Source organism: Rutilus rutilus, assembly GCF_951802725.1.
Source record: "Rutilus rutilus genome assembly, chromosome: 3".
In the NCBI taxonomy this organism is placed as follows: Eukaryota; Metazoa; Chordata; class Actinopteri; order Cypriniformes; family Leuciscidae; genus Rutilus; species Rutilus rutilus.
In genome coordinates this window covers 22,156,814-22,182,055 of record NC_140211.1, presented here as the reverse complement: position 1 = coordinate 22,182,055, position 25,242 = coordinate 22,156,814, and the positions used below count along the sequence as shown (strand labels likewise).

The following is a 25,242-nucleotide window of genomic DNA, read 5'->3' as shown; positions in this document are numbered from 1 at the left end:
GAAAACATTTTTTATATCGTTACCGACAATGGTGTACCGTCGATAAATACCAATGCCATTTTATCGCCCAGCCCTACCTATACTCATGAACGTAGTTTGTGATTTCAAATGTAATAAAGCTTTGATCTTCTCTGCAATCCAACATCTCAGTCATCTATCAATTGATCTGGGTGTTTCAGAGCTAACTGCAAAATTTAAACCAGTGTCAGCTGGCTTATAAAGTTGTCAGGAGAAAATATAAATATTCAGCCTGAGAAATGTTCTCGCTCCATCTTTTTTCTTCAGATCTACTTGAGGCAGCAGGATAAGACTGCCAGTCTCAATCCAAATGTTCGTGTGGCCAAGATGAGCTTAATCGACCTGGCCGGCTCAGAAAGAGCCAGTGCGACCAATGCCAATGGGGCTCGTCTCAGAGAAGGGGCCAACATCAACCGCTCACTCCTCGCCCTGGGGAACGTCATCAACACGCTTGCCAACCCCAAAGTAGGTCTACACCTCCCGTTAAGATTGAGGGATTACCCAGATCTTGCTGAAAAGAGATCTGTTTTTATTATTAAATTGAAAACATTTTATGCGATTTTGATGTTGTAAACATGGGCTGCAATTTAATTAAATGTGTACGCTTTTAGTTATAGGTTTGGACATTTAGAATTTTTTTCTCACTATCTTAAAAGTCTTTTAATCAAAAGACTTAACACCTAGAACGATTATTATATTAGTGTCCACATTAACATATGGCAGTGTTCTCTTTATTGTAAGTGCATGCTGCAGTTATGTCATCTTTAAATGCTCAAGCTTGTTAAAGTTGGTTAGATTCTGATTGGCTGTCAATGTTTTTATCAGCTGGAAAAATATTCTGAAAGTGATTCCAATGATGTTGTTCCTCTGTATTGTTATTGTTATATTTGTGGTGTGGACTGCCCTATTCTCATAGAATCAAACTTTAATGTTTCATTCTTGGTGTAAACTTTTCTGATTAATTGTGTGTGTTTTTTTAGAATAATATAAAAATTGCGGCCTTGTATATATTTGTTGTTGTTTTTTTGGTCTAGAGTTGGGTATCGAGAACCGGTTCCATTTTAGAACTTTTTAAAATTCCAAAAACCAGGGACTCGATAAGATGTGCGCATTTCGATTCCTCTTATTGATTCCTTTTTGTGCATTTTAATATGACTTGAAACCATTCAAGCGCAGGAAGATCCATTCACTGTTTTCTGTGCTGCACACACATTCAAAGCACACTCACAGAAAAAGGGATTTTAAACCATTCAAGCGCAAGAAGAATTGCGCCCTGTTTTCTGTGCTGCACACACATTTAAAGCACACTCACAGAAAAGGGTATTTTAATGTGATTTTAAACCATTCAAGCGCAAGAAGAATCGAGCACTGTTTTCTGTGCTGCGCACACATCCAAAGCGCAAGCACAAAAATGGGTCTCATACTTTATACTGCGTGATACTGAACTGAGTTCTCTTCTGGTTCTTTTTGCACTTGAACGGAAAAATGTCAAAATATCCTCGTAAACACAGTCAGTTATGTCTTAAGTGAGCATAAACAGCTGAACAAGAAAACCCATCATTTTAACCGTATGCGTGCAGCTCTTAAAGTGACCGCAGCCAACCAAAGACAAAATTAACTCGCTGTTCTTGACTGAATAACTTTTGTAACTATATTTGTAATGTATATTTTAGAGCCTGGCCGATATATCGGCGGGCCGATATTAGACATTTTCCAAACTATCAGTATCGGCATTTATAATGGCTTTTATATTTTTTTTATAAAAATGGACAAAACACAATGTAATGAGTTTTGGCGTTGCATAGTTTGGCCCCAGAGGGCACTCTATAACATCCCTGTTGGCAATAGTCAGGCAGAGCGAACATCCACAACTGAGATCATCTGTGAAGTGTATTTATGGTAATTTGGCAACTGTCACTCACAAGACATACATTGCTTGAATAACAATTAAAAGAACATCCCCATCAGTTCTCTTAACTCAAATAAGTATGACAAAATTTGTGACTGCCATGTCCAGTTTTGCTGCTGTTACATGTAGGCTAAGCTGAGAATGAAACGGTATTAGCTAGTAATTACGTTACGTTGTTACAGTATAGTTGACTGACTGTCGGTTTAACTCGGACAATGTGACTGAAGATGTATTTCTTTAATAGCGTGACAGTTATAGCAATGAGACGTATCATCTCTCTCCGGCCCGTTATTTTGAAAAAGTATAAATTATATACTAAATTATGGCTTATCATAGACTTTAGCTAACCACAAAGCTAGCTAATGCCATGGCTATCAGTGGAAGACCGCTAACATTAATGAGCTTGGAAAACACAACAAACTTATTCTGCCTAAATAAAGTAATGATTACTGTATTTATAACTAGCATATCTGTAGTTCCAGTCCCTACGGTGGCCCAGTATTGCACAACACAATACTACGAAATTAAGCCACAACACAACGGAAAATGTACAACACAACGAAATAAAGCCGCAACACAACGGAAATGCTCCCGACCACTAGAGGGCTCTCGGAGCGGTGAAGTTAGTTTTCCTTGCCATTGTTCTATAGAGTCGGCAGTCTTAATATATCAATACCACGTTTAGTTTTTACAGTATGTAGCCTAACCATTGTATATCGACATAAAATATACTTCAAAATCACCGACATGAATTATAGCTGCGTATTTATACTGGAGAATGCTTTGACGCTCTACCACAGCGCATCCCTAAGGGAACGTCTGGCAATTCCACCAAGTGGTTAAAACGTATAATTTATTATAATATAATTTGATTAATCAAAAGCGTTTGGTGAATTGCAGAATTACAGTAAGGTATTGGCACAATTTCACCTGTAATAAGTCAGTCTGGTCACTAGGAACCTACCACAAGCTTTGGGACATAAAAAAAAAAAACCTTTAGGTGAATTACAGTAGGCCTAATGTTTTTATAAAAAAAAAAATTATGTACTGGGAGCTATTGGCACAATTTCACCTGTTGTAAGTCAGTCTGGTTAATAGGAACTACAACCTTTGAAAAAAAACTTTTATTATATTACAGAAATTTCCTAAAAATATAATTGTTTACTGTAATGAAGGGAGGTATTGGAAAAAATTCAGCTGTAGTAAGTCAGTCTACTACCAATACAATCAAGCTTTGGATTTTGAACATGTCTGTTTTTGAATGTTAAAAGTAATTTTAATTAATACAAATTATACGTTTTAACAACTTGAAAGAATTGGCGGATATTCCCTTAGGGATCATGCGCTGGTAGTGCGTCAAAGCATTCTAGAGTATAAATATGCAGCTATAATGCACGTAGGTGATTTTGAATTAATAAATGTCGATATACAATGGTTAGCTACATACTGTTAAAACCATAGACTGTAAAAAAAATATGGACGACGCCCCTTCGCTCTCTTCCATTGATGAGAACTGAAGCCGCCAGAGTCCCGATATGGCGCTGACATATTGGAACTTGAGTCTGCGCAGTAGCGATCTCGGGACCAGACCTGCGCAGTCGTGAGCAGGAAGTAAAGCCACGAAATCAACGCTCCGCCCTCACTCTCGCAGAATGCACTGAGGGAGAGTGGATTCTGCACACTTTTTTACAAATTGATTGCAGTTAGACAAGAGGCTTGTTAAAATATAGTAAATACAATCTCCTCAGTCCTCCGAAGATCCCGAAAAAATGTCCGTTGGTGCTTCAGTGACTACTTCGCTCAGAGAACCTGTCAATCACAGCTGTCAATCATGACGTTACACCACCGCATCACGTAACTAACTAAAAGCCAACTTATTTTTGAAACGGACACTTGAACTTACATCAGCGTGATAAAAATGACAGCAAATGAAATAAACCACCTTTGGAAAAAAGATATTTGAAGTGTAATTTAATTGTTTAGTTGGTCTCACGTCCCGTTGAATAACACGGGGAGGCGGGACTTATAACCTATACTAGGACCAGTCACCGGGGGGCGATCGAGACGTTTTGGCTTCACTTTTGAGGGCTTGTGCGGCACGCTTGGTTAAAACTAAGTGGTGTTGTACATTTTTTAGACTCAGTGGCATGGAAAACTAACTTTATCGTGCTCCGAGAGCCCTCTAGTGGTCGGGAGCATTTCCGTTGTGCTGCACCTTTATTTCGTTGTGTTGTACATTTTCCGTTGTGTTGTGGCTCATTTCCGTTGTGTTGTAGATTCATTTCGTTGTGTTGTGAACTTATGTTTGCTTTTTAAATTTCGTTGTGCACTATTGGGCCACCGTAAGTACCTGCATTGTAAAACGTAAGTTAGGCACGCGAGGAGTGAACATGTAGACATGGAGAAAAAGTATCAAACATAACCTAGCTTTTATGCACAGGCTTTCTTTTACGAGTGAGTGAGTGAGTGAGTGACTCAAGTGCGTTGCTGACTTCGTTCAGCCGCAGCATTAACGAGTCACATAATGGATTTAGTGCATCACTAAGTGTAGATTTTAGAAGGCAGGCAGCAAATGATGATTGAAAATGGTTTACTTTGTTGTAGCTTGATGGATAGAATTAAAAGAGTGTAGGTAAGGGATAAGCAAGTTGACATTGTAATTATAAGGTAAAAGGGACTAACTATTACATAAAAAAAAACATTAGGAGTGACCTTTGTCTTGTTTTTGTTCAAAGGACTTTAAGTTTCATATCTTAAGTTTGTATTTTTATACATTTTATTTATCAGAACTTTAATATATTTTGATGTTCCTCTGTTCTGTTGTGACAATAAAACAAACAAGTTTATTTTTAAACTGCATTATCATATTTTAGTGAGGCTGAGGACTCATAAATAACTACAAATAACTACTGTTAGGGAAATATGTTTTTGTTACACGTTTCTGGATTTTTAAAATATATATCGGATTTTTAAATCACCAAATATTTGTATCGGTATAGGCCTTAAATCCTTTATCGGTTGGGCTCTAGTATATTTTATAAAGTGCAGTGTTATTTTTCATTTGATTACAGTTTCTGTACCCGAATACTGGAAAATCTTATAACACTGTTTATTTCAGTCATATCTTTGTTCAGTTGTATTTATTTGTGCAATTGCTAGTTTGTTTTTGTTATTTTTTTAATTACTGTGTTTACTTGTCTTTAATAATGCTTGAAATTTATATTAGTTAGGCTAGTTGTTTTTGCTATGGTATTTTTAAACCACAGACAAAAGTTCCTTTTGTTTGTGTTCTTTAGCTTTTTTATATTTGTTCACAGTATTCAGCTACAATGAAATGTTTTGCAATAAGACTTAACACCTAACAAAAAATAAATTGTGGCAGTGCATATGTCTGACTAATTGATAGCAAAATTTGTTGTTCACTATCATTGTCAATTAGTGTATGAAAGAGTTTATCAAAGAATGTCTTGCTTTCAGCTTCATTTAACACAAACTTCAATGCTTTCAATGGGCACGCAAATTCTGTGTGGGTCTACCACAAAAGCAATTACTTGCCCCTTGCTGTGATGTAAACAAATGTATTTACTGTGTCACACTACTATTACTTATCTTCGCTTTAACCTTTCTTTGTCTTTATCCAGTCTGGGTCAGCTTGGTTCATAACGTGCTGTGGCACATTTACTCTGATGGTATTAGTCTTCCCCTCTCTTCTTTGCTTTTGGGACAAACCCAAAGGTTTCACTGGTACAGTGGTTCAGGAACTGATGCTATCAGGGTTAGGAAACCTACAACTCAGACTCTGTTGTGTACACTTATCTCTTTCGTGTGTGTGTGTGCGCTGCTCATGCTCTAGTGCTGATTCCAGTAGGCCTCCACCAGAGACGCTGTGTGGAACTGTATCCAGATTTTCCGTCTCTGAGGCTGTTTGAGGGTAATTTACCACCCAATCCCATTAGCCCGTGACGGATATAGAATGTAGTCTTAGAAAATGGCTGTTAAATCTGCCTTGCGGTGTTTGTTTCATGCCATAAGCTATTATAAACCATCCTTTAATTATTATTATTATTATTAGGTGTTAGGTGGGAATTTGCTGCGGTGTATTCAGATTATTCAACTTTTAACTCGCTTTGGTTATGAAAAATCACTGAATGGAAGCTGATGTGTTTCATGTCTGCTTTTTTAAATTGATTTCTTCTAATTACTGCACTATAAATTCATTGCATGGGTTTAGGTGATTTGTAAGGAGGAATCCCAGTCAGAAATCATATTTACAGGTTTGACTCAAATTATATTATAGGGTACAAATCAATTTGAGAGTCACACCTGTAAAAACAGTTTAATGGTTGGGTTCAGTAAGATATATAATTATATTATTTATTTTATTTTTAAAGAAATGAATACTTGTATTTAGCAAGGAGGCATTCAATTGATCAAAAGTGACAGTAAAGCCTTTCTTAATCTTACACAAGATTTCTTTTGAACTTTCTGCTTATCAAAGAATCCTCAAAAATGTATCAGTTCCACAGAAATATTAAGAGTCACTGTTTTCAACATTGATAAGAAATGTTTCTTGAGCACCAAATCAGCAGCATTAGAATGATTTCTGAAGGATCATGTGACACTGCTGAATATTCAGCTTTGCCATCACAGGGTGTCTTAATCAGCTCCCTAGTTCAGTAGTCAGGGCACTGATCCCTTAACAGAAATTCTGAGTCGGTTCACCGCACATAATTATATGCAATAGGTGTTTTGAAAATCAAACAAACCGTTGTTTAAATATATTTTTGCAAAAAACATACATTAAAGGGGTCATTTTTATTTTCATTTTACAATGTTTCCTGAGGTGCACTTATTTTTGCATAAAAATAGTCACTTTAGAAATACATGTCCATTTTCTACACTGATTTTATCCCTCTTATTTGAACGCTCTGTTGAAAGGGTCTGCTGTGATACTTCAGTGTAAACGGCCACTGCTATGATTGACTAACATCTTGCATATGAAATGAGCATTACATGTGGATCTGACTCTCGAAAACTCGTACTATTACAGCTGTGGAGATTAACTAATTGTGAAAAGTGTTGATTATAGCATTATATTTAGATCTACTCCTGTCACATGAAAGGTTGCAGCAATGAGTATGTAGCTGATGACAGACATGTCTGTTGAGCGCATAAATGCAGTGATCTCATCATTGCAACTCGATGCACTCTCACAAATAGGGGTGGGAATCACAGGGTACCTCCCGATATGATACATGGCTCAGGATACCGATAATTTCACGATACAGTAATTCTGCGATAGTCGATATATCGCTAGACAATCCTATAATGATACATCACAATATTTGTCTAACTATGGGGGGAAAAAATGCCTGTGAAAAGGTTAAGTGCAGGTTTTCTAATTTTTCATATACAATTGACAAACTTCCGTGAGGTCGCAAGCAAAAGTGATCTCGCTTCGGGGGGGTGCGTCTGTCTGTGTCTGTGTTCTTTACTGAAGGCAAAATGTATCCAAACAACGGACACAGCCTCTTTCTTTGGTACAAGCTGCACCTGTTGCTCATTTGACTTGGCGTTTGAGTTCTTCTCAACCAGAGCACATCAACTGAATGCGTTCTAAAAATATGATTTTGGTGACTTATTATTATATATGGTGTTTATTATTATTATTATTATTATTGTGTATTTATTTTTATTAAAAATACGGTAAAAACTGTAATATTGTAAAATATTAAATGTAATTTTAAAATAGCTGTTTTCTATTTTAATAAATAAAAAAATAAAAAATAATTCCGATGTCAAAGCTGAATTTTCAGCATCATTACTCCAGTCTTCAGTGTCACATGATCTTTCAGAAATCATTCTAATATGCTGATCTGGTGCTCAAAAATTTAAATTGGGTCATTTATGTAGTAGAAATGTGAAATTATTTTAGAAGTTGGTGCCTTCTAGACTGAGAAAAGCTAGAAAATGTATTTTTGGCTCATGTGGATGAAAGACAACAACTCCCAGAATGCACTTCTACCAGTCACTTCCCAAGCCACGCCTACCAGTTACAGCGGTATCGGAAGAAATGATACAACTAGGCTACTAGTTGACCCTGAAACTGAAAAGACGCAGTTTTATCGTGAGATCCCACCCCCTATGGGCGGGTTGAAAACATGCAGTACTAGCTCCTACTACTGGCTGTAGTCTCTAGCCTCTGGCCAAAAAAGCCTCCGATGATGCAAAATGATTTTTGGTGTCAAAATGACACACAATATAGAAATCTCTCGTCTCAGGGGGACATGAGGGAGGGAAGCACGGTCATTCGAAAATACTACCGGGTTTCTACTGATACAAAGCTTAATGCTAATCGGTGAAGTATCCCTTTAATATTATCAATGTTGAAAACAGTTGTGCTGCCATTTTTGTTGGAAGCCGGAACTGATCATTTTTTTCTAGGATTCTTTGATGAACAGAAAATTTAAAAGTATTTATTTGAAATAATAATGTGTTGTGTTATTACTAATGTCTTTTCTGTCACTTTTGCTCCATTTGTTGTGTCCTTGCTGAATATGTGTTCATTTCTTACAGACTCCGAACTTTGCTTGCATGGGTTGACTGCTGTCACAACCATGTGCGTGCGTAACCGCATTGTAACTGTTGTTTCTCAAACGTTTGTTTTAAGTGATGAAGTACTGTAGAAGTTTACTTGTTCTAGCTCATGTCCAAGTATCTAAATTGCTGGCTTTGTTTGTGTTTATTTTACTGAAGAGCAAAATGGAGGGAGGCATTATTTAAACGTTAAGGCTGTTCTAGTTTTGTACTCGTTTGCTTTGTCTGGAGTTTTTCAGCATGCAGTACATCTTTTTTTCGCCTGTAGAACAGCTGACTCGAACAAGCCTGTGACCCATAAATATGGGAATGGTCAAAAAACTGAGAGAGATGTTCACTTGAGTTATTTTGGTGCTGGATAAGTGCAGGCCCTCTTTCTGTTTATTGTCTGTCAAAGCAGCATCCATGTTCTTTTCATTGTTCTTGTAAATTGATTGTACTTGTCGTCATGTCCCCATATGTTGTTGTTCTGGCACTGTTTAAATATTGTCATGGGATTGTTTGATTTGTTGATGTACTTTTATGTTTGTGTTGTGTCTTCTATGGTTTTTGTATTTGCCGTTTGATGCCAGAGTGTTTTGGCTGGTGTGTGTAAGGTGAGGAGGTTTGTCCCTGTCTCTGGGCCCCTCCGCAGTGCAGCTTCATAGGTATTGTTTTCATGCCATCCGCATAAATTAACCTGTCACACAGACGGCTCTCCTTACCCACGTTCTCCTGGGAGGGCCCGAAACAGGCCACTCGCACTCTTACACACACTGCTAACGTTGACGTGCCAACAGAGGGAACATGCTGCCTTCAGAAATGTGATTTTTCACAAACTTGCTATCATGATGGTGCAGCTTGTATGTTTTTCGGTTACATAATCTGGTGTTGTATCACTAAAAATGCCATTTTTTTTCTTCTTGGTGCAGCAGTTCCTACCAGAGAATGAGAAAATGGCTGAAAAGTGGGCCTAGGTCTTTATTACACCCCTTTGCAAAGGGATTTGTGAAGTTCCCAGCAGGCCACCACTTGATTCAAAGCTATAATGAAAACATGAGCACATACACAGTCCAGATGTAGGCTATAGTTTGATACATAAGCTGGACGAGATCAGATATACAACGTTTCCACATTTCCATCCCCTGACTGCTGTTTTTTTTTTTTTTTTTTTTTTGACTGCTCTTGTGTTTGTGTTGGCAAATTGTGCATATGTCAATCTCCATGTATGTTTTCACATTAGCAAAGTGGAAACTTGGCTTTGAAGTTTTTTTTTTTTTGTGGATGCCATTGTATATGGACTGTGTATCAATCGCTGGATCCTGAGATTAATTAGACCATCAGTTTGTGAATGCTTTCCTTTCGGGTCAGACATACCAGCAAGATGAAAGCCAGAGTGCTAACTGGCTCTTTCAACACTTGTAACGGTATGAAGCTGTTGAGATTAGATAAATTTGAAGTTATTGTTAGGATGTGTAGAGAAGGTCAGTCAGCATCAGTGTTTTTTGCTACCTTAGAGAGTTAATTCACCCACAAATTAAAATGTTGTCATGTACTCACCGTCAGTCAGCATCAGTGTTTTTTGCTACCTTAGAGAGTTAATTCACCCACAAATTAAAATGTTGTCATGTACTCACCCTCATGTCGTTCTAAACATGTGTTTCTTTGTTCTGTTGAACACAAAAGAAGATATTTTGAGGAACAAAAAAACTTGCATGTCAAATACATGTTTAGAACAACTTGAGGAGGGTGAGTAATGATGACAGAATTTGAATTTTTTGGGTGAACTATCCCTTTAAAGGTGCTCTAACCGATGCTGGGTGACGTCACTTCTTGTTGACGTTCAAAGTATTGTCAAACAAAACGGAGGCTAGCTCGACCCTCCCTTGTCCTCATCCCATCCCCTCCCCCTCCCTTCCGTGGATTTAGAAAAAAACAAACTGGATTTACCCATCTGTCCAGCAAAAAGAGAGCCACCTGAATGTCGGATTGGAAGCCCTTCTGCTAGCGGAGTTCTCGCCACCTTTTGAACGCTTTTCCGATGTAAATTCGGGACTTCACGTTCCTTCTCCTTTTCCCTATTCTTTTTGTTCATCGGAGCGTCGTCTCTTTGGTCGTGTGTCGGCCATATCAAAATTCAAGAGAATATACATTTTTAACGTTAGTCATTGTCGTTGTCTAGGACATCTCTCCTCTAGCTAACTTCCCTCTTCATGCTTCTCTCTCCTCCACTCCCCACACACCCCCCTTCATGTGCACGCGCAGTAACCCCCCCACCCCCAAATCATTCTTGTCGGTTATTGGCTGGAACACTGTTATGTTTCGTGGCCAAGGCTGGGCCAGTTTGTTTTTCTTGCTGTTTGTGGAGCCTGGGCTGTCTAAGACCGTGGGTATTTTTTATTTTTTTTACAGTGTGTTCAGGGGACAGGCAGCTAGCGGATAGTGAGGAGATGTTTGCTGAATGTGACGAAAAATGTTTTGGCCTAAAAACGCGTGACATCGCTTAAAGCACCTTTAAATGTACTGAAGAAAATTAATATGTGGCTTTGCAAGCAATGGGCTTAGTCTTGTGAACAGCAAATTTTGAAACCAAAATCTATAACCTAATCAAGTTTTGGAACCAACATTTTTTATATTGAGAATTATACTTTGAAATGCTCGGATTGCTGTTCATTTAAGATAAACTTCACCCTCCCTGGTTACTGTTGCGAACTCAGACAAGCTTCACAGAACATCCCATAGGAATGAACTGGAGATTTTGGATTGAAGAAAAGTAGATTTTTGTTTGTATGTGGTCAATTATGGTTATTTGATCGGCAATTGAATGGTTCCGGAATCAGCCAAGAAAAAATCAGTGCAATCAGTGCATCTCTAGTTAAGTGGACTAAACGATTGAAGTCCTGTATACATCACCAGAGAGAAGTCTTTCATTTCACTTAAAATCGAGTTATGACCTATTGATTAAAAATTACAAGGTCAAAAAAATTTTTTTTTAAATCAAGCATGCACAAAATAATCGTTTACAATAAGATTAATAACATGAATTTAGAACATTTTGTGAATTATTATTTCATGCTGACTTGAAACCTCAGTGTGAATTTCTCAAGATTTATTTGTCTCTTATATGCTCTCTGGGTACATTGTCACTATTATAAGTCACCCTGTAACAATGTTTTAGCCATTTAGTTATTTTTGGATGTTTTCCATTTTAAAATGCTTTTACAACTGTCCAGACACAAGGATTCTCCATAGACTTATATTAGAAAAGAGCAAAAGCTTGTCTTGTCAGTAACATTTTTAAGGCAATGTTTAGCGAAGGATCTGTTGTAAATTAAATGTAAACTCATCTCAGAATAATGAAATTAAGCCTAATCATGCAATCTCAGCCTAGTTTTAGAAAGCTGTATTTTTTTTTGTTTTTAAGCCATTGTGTGTTATGTGTCATTGACCTCCTTTTGTGATATTCTTCAATTTGATTTTTCTATGGTTTCGTTTGTTTTCTATTCTCAGTGTAAGAAGACGCACATTCCTTACAGAGATAGCAAGCTGACACGGCTCCTCAAAGACTCTCTGGGTGGAAACTGCAGAACTGTGATGATTGCAAACGTCAGCCCATCTTTGCTCTCCTATGAAGATACACACAACACTCTCAAATATGCCAACCGCGCCAAGGAGATCAAATCCACTGTAAGTCCTACACATGCACGCACAGCTTCAGCAGTCCCTCAACCAACAACCCACAAGTTCACCACCAACAAAGATTGTATCAAAGCGTGATTATAATATTAATCGTATTTCTGATTCTCTCTCACTGTTTTTCAGCTGAGGAGTAACGTGATGAGCTTGGACAGTCACATTGGACAGTATGCCATCATCTGTGAAAAGCAGAAAGCAGAGGTAAAAAAAAAAGACTCGATGAATCTCATCCTTAATCACATCTTAATGTGGAATTATTTACTTTGTAAATCTGGTTTGCTTCTCTTGTTAGGTGAAATGGGTCTAATCCACATGAGACTAGCTTGCCTAATGAGAGTGTGTGTGTGCTTGCAGATTGTCATGCTGAAACAGAAACTCAAAGAGTATGAAGAGCGGAAGGTGGAGGTTTCTGCCTTTAATCCAATCCCCATCCAGAGGAGAGCAGAATTTGAGAAGTAAGCACTGTGTGTGTGCACGTGTTGTATGAGGACGGTTGCGTTCAGTCCATAAGTGTGCACTCATGCGACACAGCAAACTCTATTTGCAGGCATCAGCATGCAGCTTGAGACCTGTGTTTTTGTTTGTTTAGATGTTGTTTATTTTATGCCATGTGTGATGTGCAGCTCTTTAACGCTGTCCTTTGAAACTTTGAATACGTCTCAATTATTCATAAGTAAGAGTACACAGGACAAAGCCAGACACCATCGCAGGTGGAGGTCTTCTTACATCTGCATTTTTCATCAGGCCCAGCAGAGAGTGGAGACTTGTGCTTTGTGTTTTCCTCTTTCTTAAATTTTTCACATTTGTTTTTTTTTCTCCTTTTTTAAGTTTTGTTTGTTTTGGACAGAAAATGTATCACGGTTTTGCGATAGATCCCGCCCCCCCAACCCTCAGCCTCTAGATTTTGTGTGTGTGTGTTTCTCATCAGCAAAAACCGCCGCAGCATCCGTAGATGGGAGGGAGAAAATGAAGGAGAGGCGGAGGGAGGAGAGAAAGAGGGAAAATAGCAAGGGTGGGAGGGATGGAGAGGGAGAGGGGGAGGAGGAGGGGAAAAAGCTGAATGAGTCTCACTCCTACGTGTTTCATTCACCGGCATCAGAATTCACAACTTGCCGAGCGAGTGAGGGAGAGAGGTGCTTAGAGGCAAGGAGGGGCGGCGTGCTCCTGCCCGCATTAATAATGCAGGAGTCTGGCAGTGTCGGCGCTGCACCAACATTATGGCCCCAAATACAGCCTCTGCACTCTCTCGCAAATGTTTTTTTATTTTTTTTACTAATACCGCCCACACACAGTTCAGGTGATATCTCAACGCATTCATTGAGGTGCCGTATGCTATGTTGCAAAAGGCTGTGTGGAGTATTGAAGGCTCTCAGTGGAGAATTTTTGAATGAGAGCATGATGGCCTTTAGCGCTAGCCTGTATCAAATAGAAGAGTAAAGGATGCAGTAAGGTGAGATATCTCCTCAGTTATTATTGGATGCACTCATGGCCCAACTGTTGGGTGTGTTTCATATTTTTCTACTGCTCAAAAATTTGGGGTCAGTAAGATTTTTAAATGTTTTTTCTCTTCCAACCCCTGGTAAAAAAAAATATGGAATCACCACACTTAGTGGATAGCATTTTATACTTTATAGCAAACAAACAAATCACAGATATGACACAAAAAAGGTTTTGTTCAAGTGCTTACTCACCTTAATGAGCTGTTGGACTTGTTTAGTTAAATAAAAAATGTAAGTGAATTTGTTTGTGGTATGTTTCATGAAGCCATAATGTTTTCATGACTCCTTCAACAAGGAATTTCAACTTTGGCAAAGAAGTTGGTTGTTCCCACTTCCTAGTCAGCTGTGTTTCTAAAATGTGGTGCAAGTATAAACTTGTATATAGTTATAAAAGGAAAATATACGGGCAGACCAAGGAATACGTCAGAGTGCCAGCCAGAATAGAAATCTCAAAGCAATATGCCTTGAAAATAGAAAATGCTCAAAACAAATGGAGAAAAAAGGGTGGAAACAGGAGTCAACATTTGTGACAGAACTGTAAGAAACCAGCTGAATGAGATTTGATTTACATAAAGACAAGTCAAACGAAAACCAAAGCAGAAGAAAACAAGGTTTGGTCGGATAAAGAGAAGCAATGATGGAGTGTAGATGATTGGATGAAAGTGATAATCAATGTTGAATCACGAATCTGCATTGGCCAGGGAGATGATCTATAACTTTTGTCTGGTGCTGCTTTAATGAAACAGAGGTGACTGCCTCTGGACCAGGGTAAATGGCAATCACAATCATTCTATTTTAGGATTGCTTTTACTTGATTATTCATTTTTATTTGCTTATTTTTGTATTTAAAGTGTGTTGTTTTTCTCTGTTGTTATGTTTGCCTGTAAAGCGCTTTGAGAAAGCAACTTTTTAAAGGCACTATATAAAATAAATGTATTATTATTATTACCTTAACAGTCAATTCACAGGTGTACATTGACATTTTTGACTCTTTTCTCATTCCATCGATAGAAAATAGGTTTGATGATGATGAAGTCATTTTTCAGGATGATAATAGCAGAGCAAAGAGTGTTAAAGCTTTTCTTCAGGAAAGGCATATCAACTCAATGACATGGCCAGCAAACACTCCAAATCTCAATCCAATTGAAATTTAGGGTATAAAAAAAAAAAAAAAAAAAAATTGGTCCAGATAAGGCTCAATCCTGCAAAGCTGATATGTCAACTGTTATTTGAAAAAGTTAGAACCAGCTTAATAGTGAAGTCCATGCCTCAAAGAACTCAGGCTGATGATGCCATATTTTTTTCCTCAACATTGAGTGATTCCATACTTTTCCCCTCTATTTGATCTGGAAAAAGGCATGTCATTAATAAAATAATTATAGTAATTTGTTTGAGGTACGTTTCATGAAGCAAGAAAGTTAAAAAAATAATAATAGTCATATCTGTGATTGGTTTGCTATAAAATAAAAAAGCTGGGTGAACAACATCCTGTTGTGATTCCATTTTTTTTTTGCCAGAGGTGGTATGTTCACCATAGCTGTATTTATTTGATAAAAAATACAGGAAAACAGTAATATTGCGAAATACTATCATTTAAAATAACTTTTTTTTTTCTATTTTCAGCAGTCATTATGCCAGTCTTCAGTATCACATGATATTATTTCTTTGAGCAGTATTGTTTGTTTTTTTATTCTCTCTGTATCAATCCTTTAAAGCATTCTTGCTGAATAAAAGTATTAATAAAAAAAAATAATCCTAATGACCCCAAGCTTTTGACTGAATAATAATTAGAGTGCCATCATTGTTTTATTGTGGCCTGCTGAATGATGTTGTGTTTGTTGTTGTTGTTGTTGTTGTTGTTTTTTTTAAACCACGTTGTTGACTTTTCCACAGGCTATTATGTAAACTGCTTTTATTGTAAATGTATTACTATGCACACATTCATCTGATTTATAGTCAACATTATTTTCTAATAACCAGCAGCAGATGCTGTTTTGCACTAGGTTATTTAAACCACAAAACTCCATTAATTTTATTTTAAGCTGCTTTTTGTATTTGTTTATTTATTGGCTCTTTATTGGCGTTTATCACTCTGCCGCAGTTCTGACATTTTTTTTTTATCATTATTAATTTAATTTCTACATATATTGTACAGAGGATAGGAAATCATGGTGAAATGCCACTTTTGTGTGTCGGAAAATATGCATTAACCACCAGGCAACTTTTCCTAAACAGAACGTATACAGCCAGTATAGGTGACTGTGTCTAATGTCTGTGTGCTTTTTGTGTTTGCGCAGGATGTCTGAGTCCCTGCGAAGTGTGTTTGCAGCACGTCTGCAGGTCCGTAAAGAGCATCTGGACATCGAGAAGCAGCTGAATGAAAGCAGGTTGACTATGAGAAACAGGGAGTTGTGGCATCAGCAGAGCCTGATCTTCTTTCCTGACAACAGGGCTGAAAGGGTACACTGATTCATAAACATAAACAGTTGTTTAAAAAAATGATTTTTATAAATCCTTATCCAGTAATCATGAAAATTCTTAGAAATTCTTTCAGTATGTGTGTGAACCCTGTTTTAGTCATTTGTTTGTTTGTTTTAGGCCACCTGTAAATATGAGCGTAAACTGGCCTCCATAAAGTCTCACCAGGAGCACTTGCAGAAACGCTTGTTGGAGAGTGAAAAGCACTTCCAGGAGAACGAGGGATGGCTTCACCGCATTGAAAATGAGATGAAGCTGCTTGGACATGAAGGTCACACTCCAGAGGTCAGGGCTGGGTCACTTTTACTTCAGATTAGGGCTGCATGGGCGATATACATGCTGTTGTAGAAATGTCAAGCAGTAGAGCTTCTGCTATAATACAGTGTCATGCTGCTCAGACTGCTGCAAAATATGCGAACACAACCATCAAACCATCCCGTGTTTACAAAGAAGCATAATGGAAAAGCGGCTCAGTGGATTGTCAAAAGGCCTTCTGTGGCCCCTGACTGTAGGTTGATTTATGTTTTTTGCTTAATTTCGTAATATGAATCTGCTTGTGCATTGATGGAGAGATCTGTTATGAACTATCTTACCTTTAGAAGGTTTGTTTCCAGTTTTAAAAAAGTGAATCAAATGAGTTGTCTCTCTTTAATCTTTATCAAATCTCTAGACTCTTGTTTATGTAATATTAAAACCATTTTGGGTTTGAATTTGCAGCAAAAATAGCTGTATCATATATTGTGATATAAGAATTTGTCATACCGCCTACTCCTGCAACAGATATGTTGTTTTTTTGTCCTTCAGCTTACCGTGATATTTCTTTGAGGGCTCATTTCAGCCTCAGAGTGGACAGCCTTGGTCTTATCCATTTCGAAATGCCATTATTGAATGTTTTCATGTTTTCCACCTGAGCAGTGCACTAGGGTGCCAGTCTGCAGTGTTGTGTTGTCTGAGGCAGACATACTCCTCTGAGGCCCTGTATAGCGGTGCTCTTCTGAAGCACTTCTTTGAGCTCATCAGACAGCCAACTGCTCTTAAAGAGGTTAAGAAGACCTGGCATAAATTGTATCTCTATATCTTCATGTACCTGAGCAGTGACATTCTTCTGAAACAATTGAAATATTTTGCGGCAATGCACATTGTTAATCAGTCTGCATGTAGGAGGCGGACATTCATCAACAGACTGTAAAAAATCATTGGTTTTATTGGACAAGCGTAGAATATTGTGTAATCTTTGCTTTCTCCCTCATTTGTGGCCCTTTGAAAGACACTGTGACCATCGCTGTGTCTCTTTCACCCCTCTTTTAGCTCTTCTCTCTGTTTCCCCACCAGAGGATGTCTTAATAAAAGAAAAATCAATGCTTTTCCTTTATCACTCCCTACAGCTGCTTACCTAAATCCACACCTCTTTTCTCACTCTCATTTTGCTCTCCTGTTTTTCTTTTTTTCTTTCTTTTTTTTTTTTTTTCCTGGAAGTAGAACGGAGTAGTGACGCACCCGCCCATCAAATGTTCTGTGCTCTGCTGTTTTGCGTTTTCTTGCGTCAGAGGGGGTAGAAGACTCCTCAGAAGGTGCATTTTCAGTGAGACAGAAAGAAAACAAGGAGCTAGACTAAAAACAACATCTAAGCCGTTTCATCATTTTTGTAGTGTCTTGCCTTTGTTGTCTTTCTCATTATAGCGCATAGATGAGATGGTTTAATCTTGTCGTTCTCTTCACCCAGAAAGCCACGAGCTTGACATTCTATTAAAATTTGTCATCTACTAGATGGGAAACTGCACATCCCTATCTGTGTCCTGATTTATATATATATCATTTTTTTTTCCCATATTGTAGAACATAAGCCTAGAATTTTCCTTTAATTGCATAATTTAACATGTTCATTTTACATACCTTAGTAAAATGTTTAGTAAAAAGATAAATACAAATATTGCTATTTATTGCTTTGTACTGTTATATTGGTGTATATAAATCAATGATCAAATATAATTTTTCCTTGCTAAGTAGATTGCATTTATATATATATATATATATATATATATAAAATATAAATATAATTTATTTATTTATTTATTTATTTATTTTATCTGTTTATAAAAAAATTAAAATACAATCTATTAAATACATACATACATACATGATAGTATACATACAGTTATATTGATGCGCAAACAGTGTATGTGGCTTTGCGCTCTCGACGCAACGATCACACATTGTATTTATGCACAGATTCTTGTCATTACAATCACATTGTTTCCACACACTTTCAGCATAATGTTTTGATTTGTTGTGTATGTTGCTGTGTTGAGCAGATGTTGGATCCGTGCACTGTAGTAGGTAAATGCGTTTGGTTTAGGGTTGTTGTTGTTGTTGTTGTTGTTGTTGTTGTTGTTGTTGATGTTGTTGATGTTTTTTGGAAGTTTTGTTCTGTAATGGTTTGGTGTGCATACATTTATTAATTATATGGACTCCTTATATCATTTGGTTATTTTATGTCTTTTTGGAGTCTCCAAGTATCTTGTGTGTACACACACACACACACACACACACACACACACACCCCCTCTCTCTCTCTCTCTCTCTCTCTCTCTCTCTCTCACACACTCACTCACTCATGATTTTAAATAAATGATTTTGATATACTCATGCCCAATTCATTTCAAGGGACTAGAAAGGAGCTTCTGAGGTTGCTGTAATGATTGTTGCATTTTTCTTTATGTTAAGATGTGTTTTTGCCTACAGGAGCTGAAAAAAGAACTGCAGTGCCATCAGCTGCAGCTGCAGATCTCTGACCTTCAGCAACACATCAAGCACACGGGCCACCTCATCAGTGTTCAAGACCAGGAAAACACGCACACGCACAAGTACGAGTCAACACTCATAGAGGTTATGCACCAGGTTTCATGATTTTGAACTTGGTCACCCTTTATCTGAGTGTGTTTGTGGGAATCTTCTTTGTAGAAAGTTCTTTGTGTTCAGATTAATTTGAAATTTGCAATGTAAATGCCTCCATCTGTATCATTCAACTATATCACACTTGCTCTCCACCTGTCCTGTCAGGTTGGTGAACGCCCTGCTGTCCACCTGCCGTCGACAGCACCTGGCGTTGAAGGCCGCTAGCATTGCCACAGATGATGCTGAGTGGGAGGAGCTAGAGCGCCTGGTCCATAGGGAGCGAGGTGTGGTCTGGGCAGACCAGGAGAAAGCAGAGGAGAGGGATGATGATGGCACAGGAAGCACTCATCTACAGCCCATCCTGTCTTTCTCACACCTCGTGTCTCACCAGAACACGCCATGCAGTGAGTGAAATCTCTCATCATCATACTTCAAACTGATGTTATAAAGTGTTTCACCAAACAAGGGAGTAAGCTAACCCACAATGTCGGACTTAAAAGTACACTACTGTTCAGAAACTAATACTTTCATTCGGAAAGGACGCATTAAATAGTAAAGATGCTGATCTTTTGAACTTTCTATTCATCAAAGAATCCTGAAAAAAACGTATTACCGTTTCCACAAAAATATTCAGCAGAACTGTTTTCAACCCTCATAATATGAAATGTTGGTTGGGCTCCAAACCACCATTTAGAATGGTTTTTGAAGGATCATGTGAAATAACTGGTTTCTATTTTAATATTTTAAATTGTAATGATATTTCACAATGTTTGTTTTTACTGTATTTGCATAAGAGACTAAAAAACATTGAACCCAACTCAAAAAGAGACCCCAAACTTTTGAACGGTAGTACATGTGTAAAAAATTGTGTCATTTCAATAACATTTTGTTGATGCAGACAATCATAATAAGCATTAGCATTCGTTTTAGCAGATAAACACCAGGACTATAACCATCAGGCCAAACTACAGATTTTTTGTTTTATTTTTTATATATAATTATTATGTTGATAATAATTGTTTTTTTCTTACAAAACAATCTTTATTTCTATTTCTTTCTTTTTTTTTCTTACAAAACAATCACCTCTGTGTGACACAAATTTTATCTTGTTTAAAATGCTATTTATCTCTCCTGTTTTGTCGTAATGTCCTCAGTTGAGGATGTAAGGAAATAATCCAAAAGGATAATGTCAGCAAACTTCCTGTTTCCAAGATGAGCCATCTCATTTGTGTCATTCAGCCACCTCATAGTGATCTCATTTTATGTCTGCCTTGTGATTTACTGTTTTTCGTGTCGGTGTAATGTGATCTGCATTGTGTGAACGTTGACAGATGTATGTGTCTTGATGTGTTTAGTCCCTGTGTGATGTATATGCTGGATTGAATAGAAAGGACCAGCTCAAATGAGTAACAATGTATTCTCTTCACTCAGGCTCAGAGAAACACGCACGTCGAACCTCTCAGCGTCTCAGACCAACACACTCATCTAAAGGTAAACTCATCTCTGTCTCCCCCATTTTTCTCCATGGTCTGCTTCAACATACTCTGCTTAAGACATCAATCCAGCTGCCCCAATCTTTCACATTGCTCATACTGACAGCCCATGTGTGTGTTGCAACAATTTTAAAGGCTTTAAGGTTTTGTAAACTAAACTAGCTTTGTTTAAAATAGTCCCCTTTTAATATGTCGATTCTTTATCATTTTCCATGTAAGCATTACAATAAAATAGTGCTTTACTAATAGCCAAATCATATCAGTGTCAGTTTTACAATTGACAGTTTTACAATTTATTTTAGCTTCGGAACAGACGCTAGACATTCTCCATACTGACACAGTGAAATACAAAAACAAGCTTTTAGGGGTGGGAAATTGAGGGGTGGGAGAAAGGGGAAAAGGAATAGAGGAAAGCTTTGGGAAATAGGAGTGGTGAGTTATTGCTCAGTAAATGGAGAGTAATGATATTTGCTGCAGAACAGGTGTTCCTCATTTGATTGAGACACGCTGTGGGAAATACACACATTTCAGGAAAATACAAAGACCTGCAAGAAAGAAAAAGAGGGAAGTGGGGGAAAACAGACGGATACTGTTAAGAATTATGTTTAGAAAAAATATTGTAAACTTCTGCATTGATAGTATTGGGAATATTTTGCGTTGTCGAACATCATATTTATTAGAAACAAATTTCCTATGTCTATAATTCTTCATTTTTGACAAGGAGATTGGGGTGTTTGTTTATTTTTTACCCGCAACCCCCCTCCTCCTCCCCGTCCAATGGTTGTTTAAATTTGAATGATTAATTTCAAACACCATATGGGATTTGACCAGGTCAGGACAGTATAAAAAGTTCATTTTCAGTGGAAGGAAATGGAGCTTTTTTGTAAATAATGAATGATGATTTGTTTGCTGCCTCAAAAGAAACGTAAAATATGATGCATATTTCAAGAAAAAAATGGTGTGCAGGTTTTTATCAGTCTGCTGGGGGAAAAAAACTTGTTTACAAGTTCCCAGTCTGCTCCACTGAGCTATTCCAAGGACGAACTAGTCGCTGGCTCTGCAAGGTTTCATTTTCGGCACTTAGCAAATAAATGCAATATTCATGACCTCTACATTCCTTTATTGTTCTAAACATGAAATAAAGCATTTATTCCTTTTAGACAGATTTTAGTTTAGACTACGTGTCCTACACAGGTTTTCCATTCATTTTTGTGTAACTGTTCTATCCTATTTTTGTGAATGCGATGCAACGTTTTCAGATTGGCATCCAAATAAATTTGCTGCTGTTTTAAAAAGAGATGCTTATTTTCAAGGTTCACACTGTTGAACAAGTTCTTCTGGCATTCATGCAGCAGGAAATAAAAGCTGTGTTCAGTTAGTCCTGCTCTGCGTACCCTGCTTAAAGACAATAGAGACGGAGCCCTGTCTGCAGGAACTGAAAGAGATAAAGAGATTCAAAGAGAGGGTTATGAATGAACCTCCGCCCCACCCCCACCATCGACGTGCTTCATGACGATACTGTCTCTGCACTCAGGCTCAAGTGCTCGGTGGAGAGAGGGAGCGAGAGCGTGAAAGGGTGGAAAATAGTGATGGAATAGAGGACAGAAGCAGGATGGGTCACGTGTCAACGCGCACGAGACTGCCGCCCCTGCCTCTCAGACTTGAGTCTGCAGTCTGTTGTCTGTTTCTTTACATTCTCCTTCCTCTCTTCACTCTTTTCTTTCATGTTTCTGTATGTTTTTATCTGTGTGCTCTTTATTTTTTAATCAGTCAGTCTTTCCATCTCCATTGTCTGTCTCCTCCTCACCTCGCCATCTACGTCTAGCCTCTTTCAGTAGCGCCGACCCTCCGCCCTTCTGAATTTCATTCATAAAATCATTGCTCGGTGCAGGGAGGGGGGAGCTATTACATATAGTATGAAACGCGCCTGGATTGGGCGAGGACAATTCTGCAATAAAAAGAGAGCAAGCAATGAGAGAGCGAGAGCCAGGCGACCCTAATCCGCAGTGGCTTCCTCCAGAAATAGCGATTCATGCATGTTTTAATCCCACCAGCCAAAAATACACCACCCAGAGCACTCTGCCACCAATTACTGATCGCACCTATTCCTCTGCCTCCGCTCTGGGCCATACATCACTGTCTGCCGCCCATCCTCTCTCCCATCCTTTTTTTTTTTTTTTTTTTTTTTTTTTTTTTTTTCTCTGTGCTTTGTCACCTGATCATCCCGTGCCTCTCAAATGAAGTTATATCGCCTGTGCGCTATAGCTGTTGGCTTCGAGAGGCAGTCAAAGCAAAGTGCATTCAGTAAGAGTTTCAGAAGAGGCGTTTAGTTCTCAAACTTTCTTTTGCTAAAAAAGTGAGTATAGTTAGTCATTAACAGGATGTCAGGTCCTCTCCCATGCAATCCAGATTTCTGAGAATCAGCACTGACTCAGAGAGAAGGAGAGATGGCTGTGTGTCAACAGTTTAACCAGCAGGAGCTCTGAAGCATTGCGATTGGTCAAGAACGCTTAAGATGCAGCCGCAGTGTCTTTCTCTCCCTCGCTTTTCTGCATCGTGTGAGTCAGTGTGCAGCCAGACTGCGACGTGCTCCGGCATACTCCACCACTCAATATCCAACGTCAGACCCCTCCAACAGCTTCCTGGAGCCTCCCTTGCCTTCCCTACCCACATACACCCACCGGCACACACATACTGTCTGTCTTGACAGAACCTGCTCTTTAACAACATACCGCTCTTGGTGTGTTACAAACACACGAACGCTCGCTTGACAAGCGTGGATTAAATTATCACTGTTTTTTGAGGACATAATGTTTGTGTATTTGTATCAGTCATGTAAAATTATTGTGTGTGTGAGCTAGGGATGCACCGATCCGATACTGCCATTTTTGCCGGATCGGGTATCGGTCAGACGAGGCCGATCCAAATCCGATATTGTGTATATGCTATTGTGTTATTGTTAAGCCCTACAAAAGGCACACAAACATTATAAAGCACCGTGAAGTTTTCGTGCACAATATTATAAGTGTTCTAAAGCCATTATATAGTATAATGTGAGATAGAAATTAATATTCAAGTCGTTAAATTCAAGATCACGTAAACGTTTCCCTCAGCTGCGGCTGTCAATCATTCAGCATTCAAACAGCGCGTCGCGTTCGGTTACGACAGTTAACACGATGAAACTCTCTCCAAGATGATTTTATGTTACTATTATTATACTTGATCTGTAGATAAAGGTCTATGGTTTCGCATAAAACAACTTTATCTTGCTGGACATTATTGCTGTAACTTAATCATGTTAATTTTCTACCGGGTGTCTGTTAGATCACAACACTGGAGTAAAGTCAGAGCACTATTTGTTCTTCACGTGCACAGTAAGTGAATTTTTAAACTGTTAAAAGAAGATGCTGAATAAACTATTGCATAGATAGATACTGTAGGCCTATAATACACTACGCATCAATGTCTTTTCTTTGTGCTTTAAACTCGACTCATGTTGCTTCAAGCGCATCATTCTGCGCTCGGGATGCGCATAAAGCTAGGTCTTAAGCCCAATTTATACTTATGCGTCGAACTCACGCCATAGCTACGTCGTAGGCTGTGTGTAGCGCGCGTACCCTGACGTGCACCTCTCAAAAATGTAACAATGTGTCAACTCTAAAGGCCTCATTATACTTCTGCGTCGGACCTACGCCGGAGCCTCTACGCTGTAGGCAACGCGTTGGTTTTCATTTATACTTCTGCGTCGTTGTCTGCGTTGACGCGCAATTACACATACAGAGGGAGCATGTGAAACCCGAGGGAGCGGTCCTAGCAGACCAATCACAGCGCTTGTGTCCGCGTAGAGTTGACGCGTTGTTACATTTTTGGAGAGGTGCATGTCAGGGTACGCGCGCTACACACAGCCTACGACGTAGCTACTCAGCCTGCGTGACTTCGATGCAGAAGTATAAATAGGCCTTAACAGCGCACGCGGCTCCGCATCCGAAGATAAACGACTTCGAGCCGAATCTGGCCGAGCTCGAACTTCTCACCACACCGGCACCCAGTTTGCACGTCTAAATTAGTTGCTTACATTTAAAAAATGAGCATACAATAGCATAAAAGTATTTTTAATGAACCGTATTTTCGGTCCATGTTTAATAAAAATGTTCACGAAACTTAATTGTTCATTTAGTTGTATAGCCTACATACATGTTTTTATAGATATATTTTGTTCTAATGTCACAAGTAATAATCTCAGGGTTTACTGGATTTTACGATTCTTTTTGTAGTGTGGTATTGGTGGTGATTACTAAAATAAACATTGTCACGTGTGGACCTTTCTCTTCTCACCAATGATTCCTGATGGTTTAGAGGACAATTACTCGAGTCGCCCCCTGTCGTTTCACAGAATAGTACAACTGCGAGCTCGTCGAGTTTAAACGCCTCGTCCGTTTGGGGAGGTGCGCGCGCAGTCTGCGGAGACTCGCGCTGCAGTGCCAGGCGAAAGTATAAACAAGGCTTAGCTTTGTGCCGCACTGTATTGGAGCCTTTCATATCATAATACAGTGACGCAATGAAAGATTATTAATAGCCGTTCTTGTTCTGTCCTATTTATCATATGTTGCTTCCTCATTAAGCAGCTGTGCTATACATTTAAAAAAAGTCTCAATTTTATAGTAGGCTATATATAAAA

At 38.4% G+C, this 25,242-nt stretch overlaps 1 protein-coding gene across 2 annotated transcripts in view; it reads left to right on the top strand.

The window, feature by feature from the left end:
* Nucleotides 1-25,242, top strand: part of kif18a (kinesin family member 18A) — a 34,120-nt gene that overhangs the window by 5,658 nt on the left and 3,220 nt on the right. For both annotated transcript variants that reach the window (XM_084406039.1, XM_084406040.1), the window contains exons 6-14: nt 286-483; nt 12,014-12,190; nt 12,326-12,400; nt 12,554-12,654; nt 15,996-16,158; nt 16,297-16,461; nt 18,919-19,040; nt 19,237-19,475; nt 20,503-20,562. In XM_084406039.1, the coding sequence (XP_084262165.1) occupies nt 286-483; nt 12,014-12,190; nt 12,326-12,400; nt 12,554-12,654; nt 15,996-16,158; nt 16,297-16,461; nt 18,919-19,040; nt 19,237-19,475; nt 20,503-20,562 (1,300 nt within the window). The remainder of the gene's footprint in view (nt 1-285; nt 484-12,013; nt 12,191-12,325; nt 12,401-12,553; nt 12,655-15,995; nt 16,159-16,296; nt 16,462-18,918; nt 19,041-19,236; nt 19,476-20,502; nt 20,563-25,242) is intronic.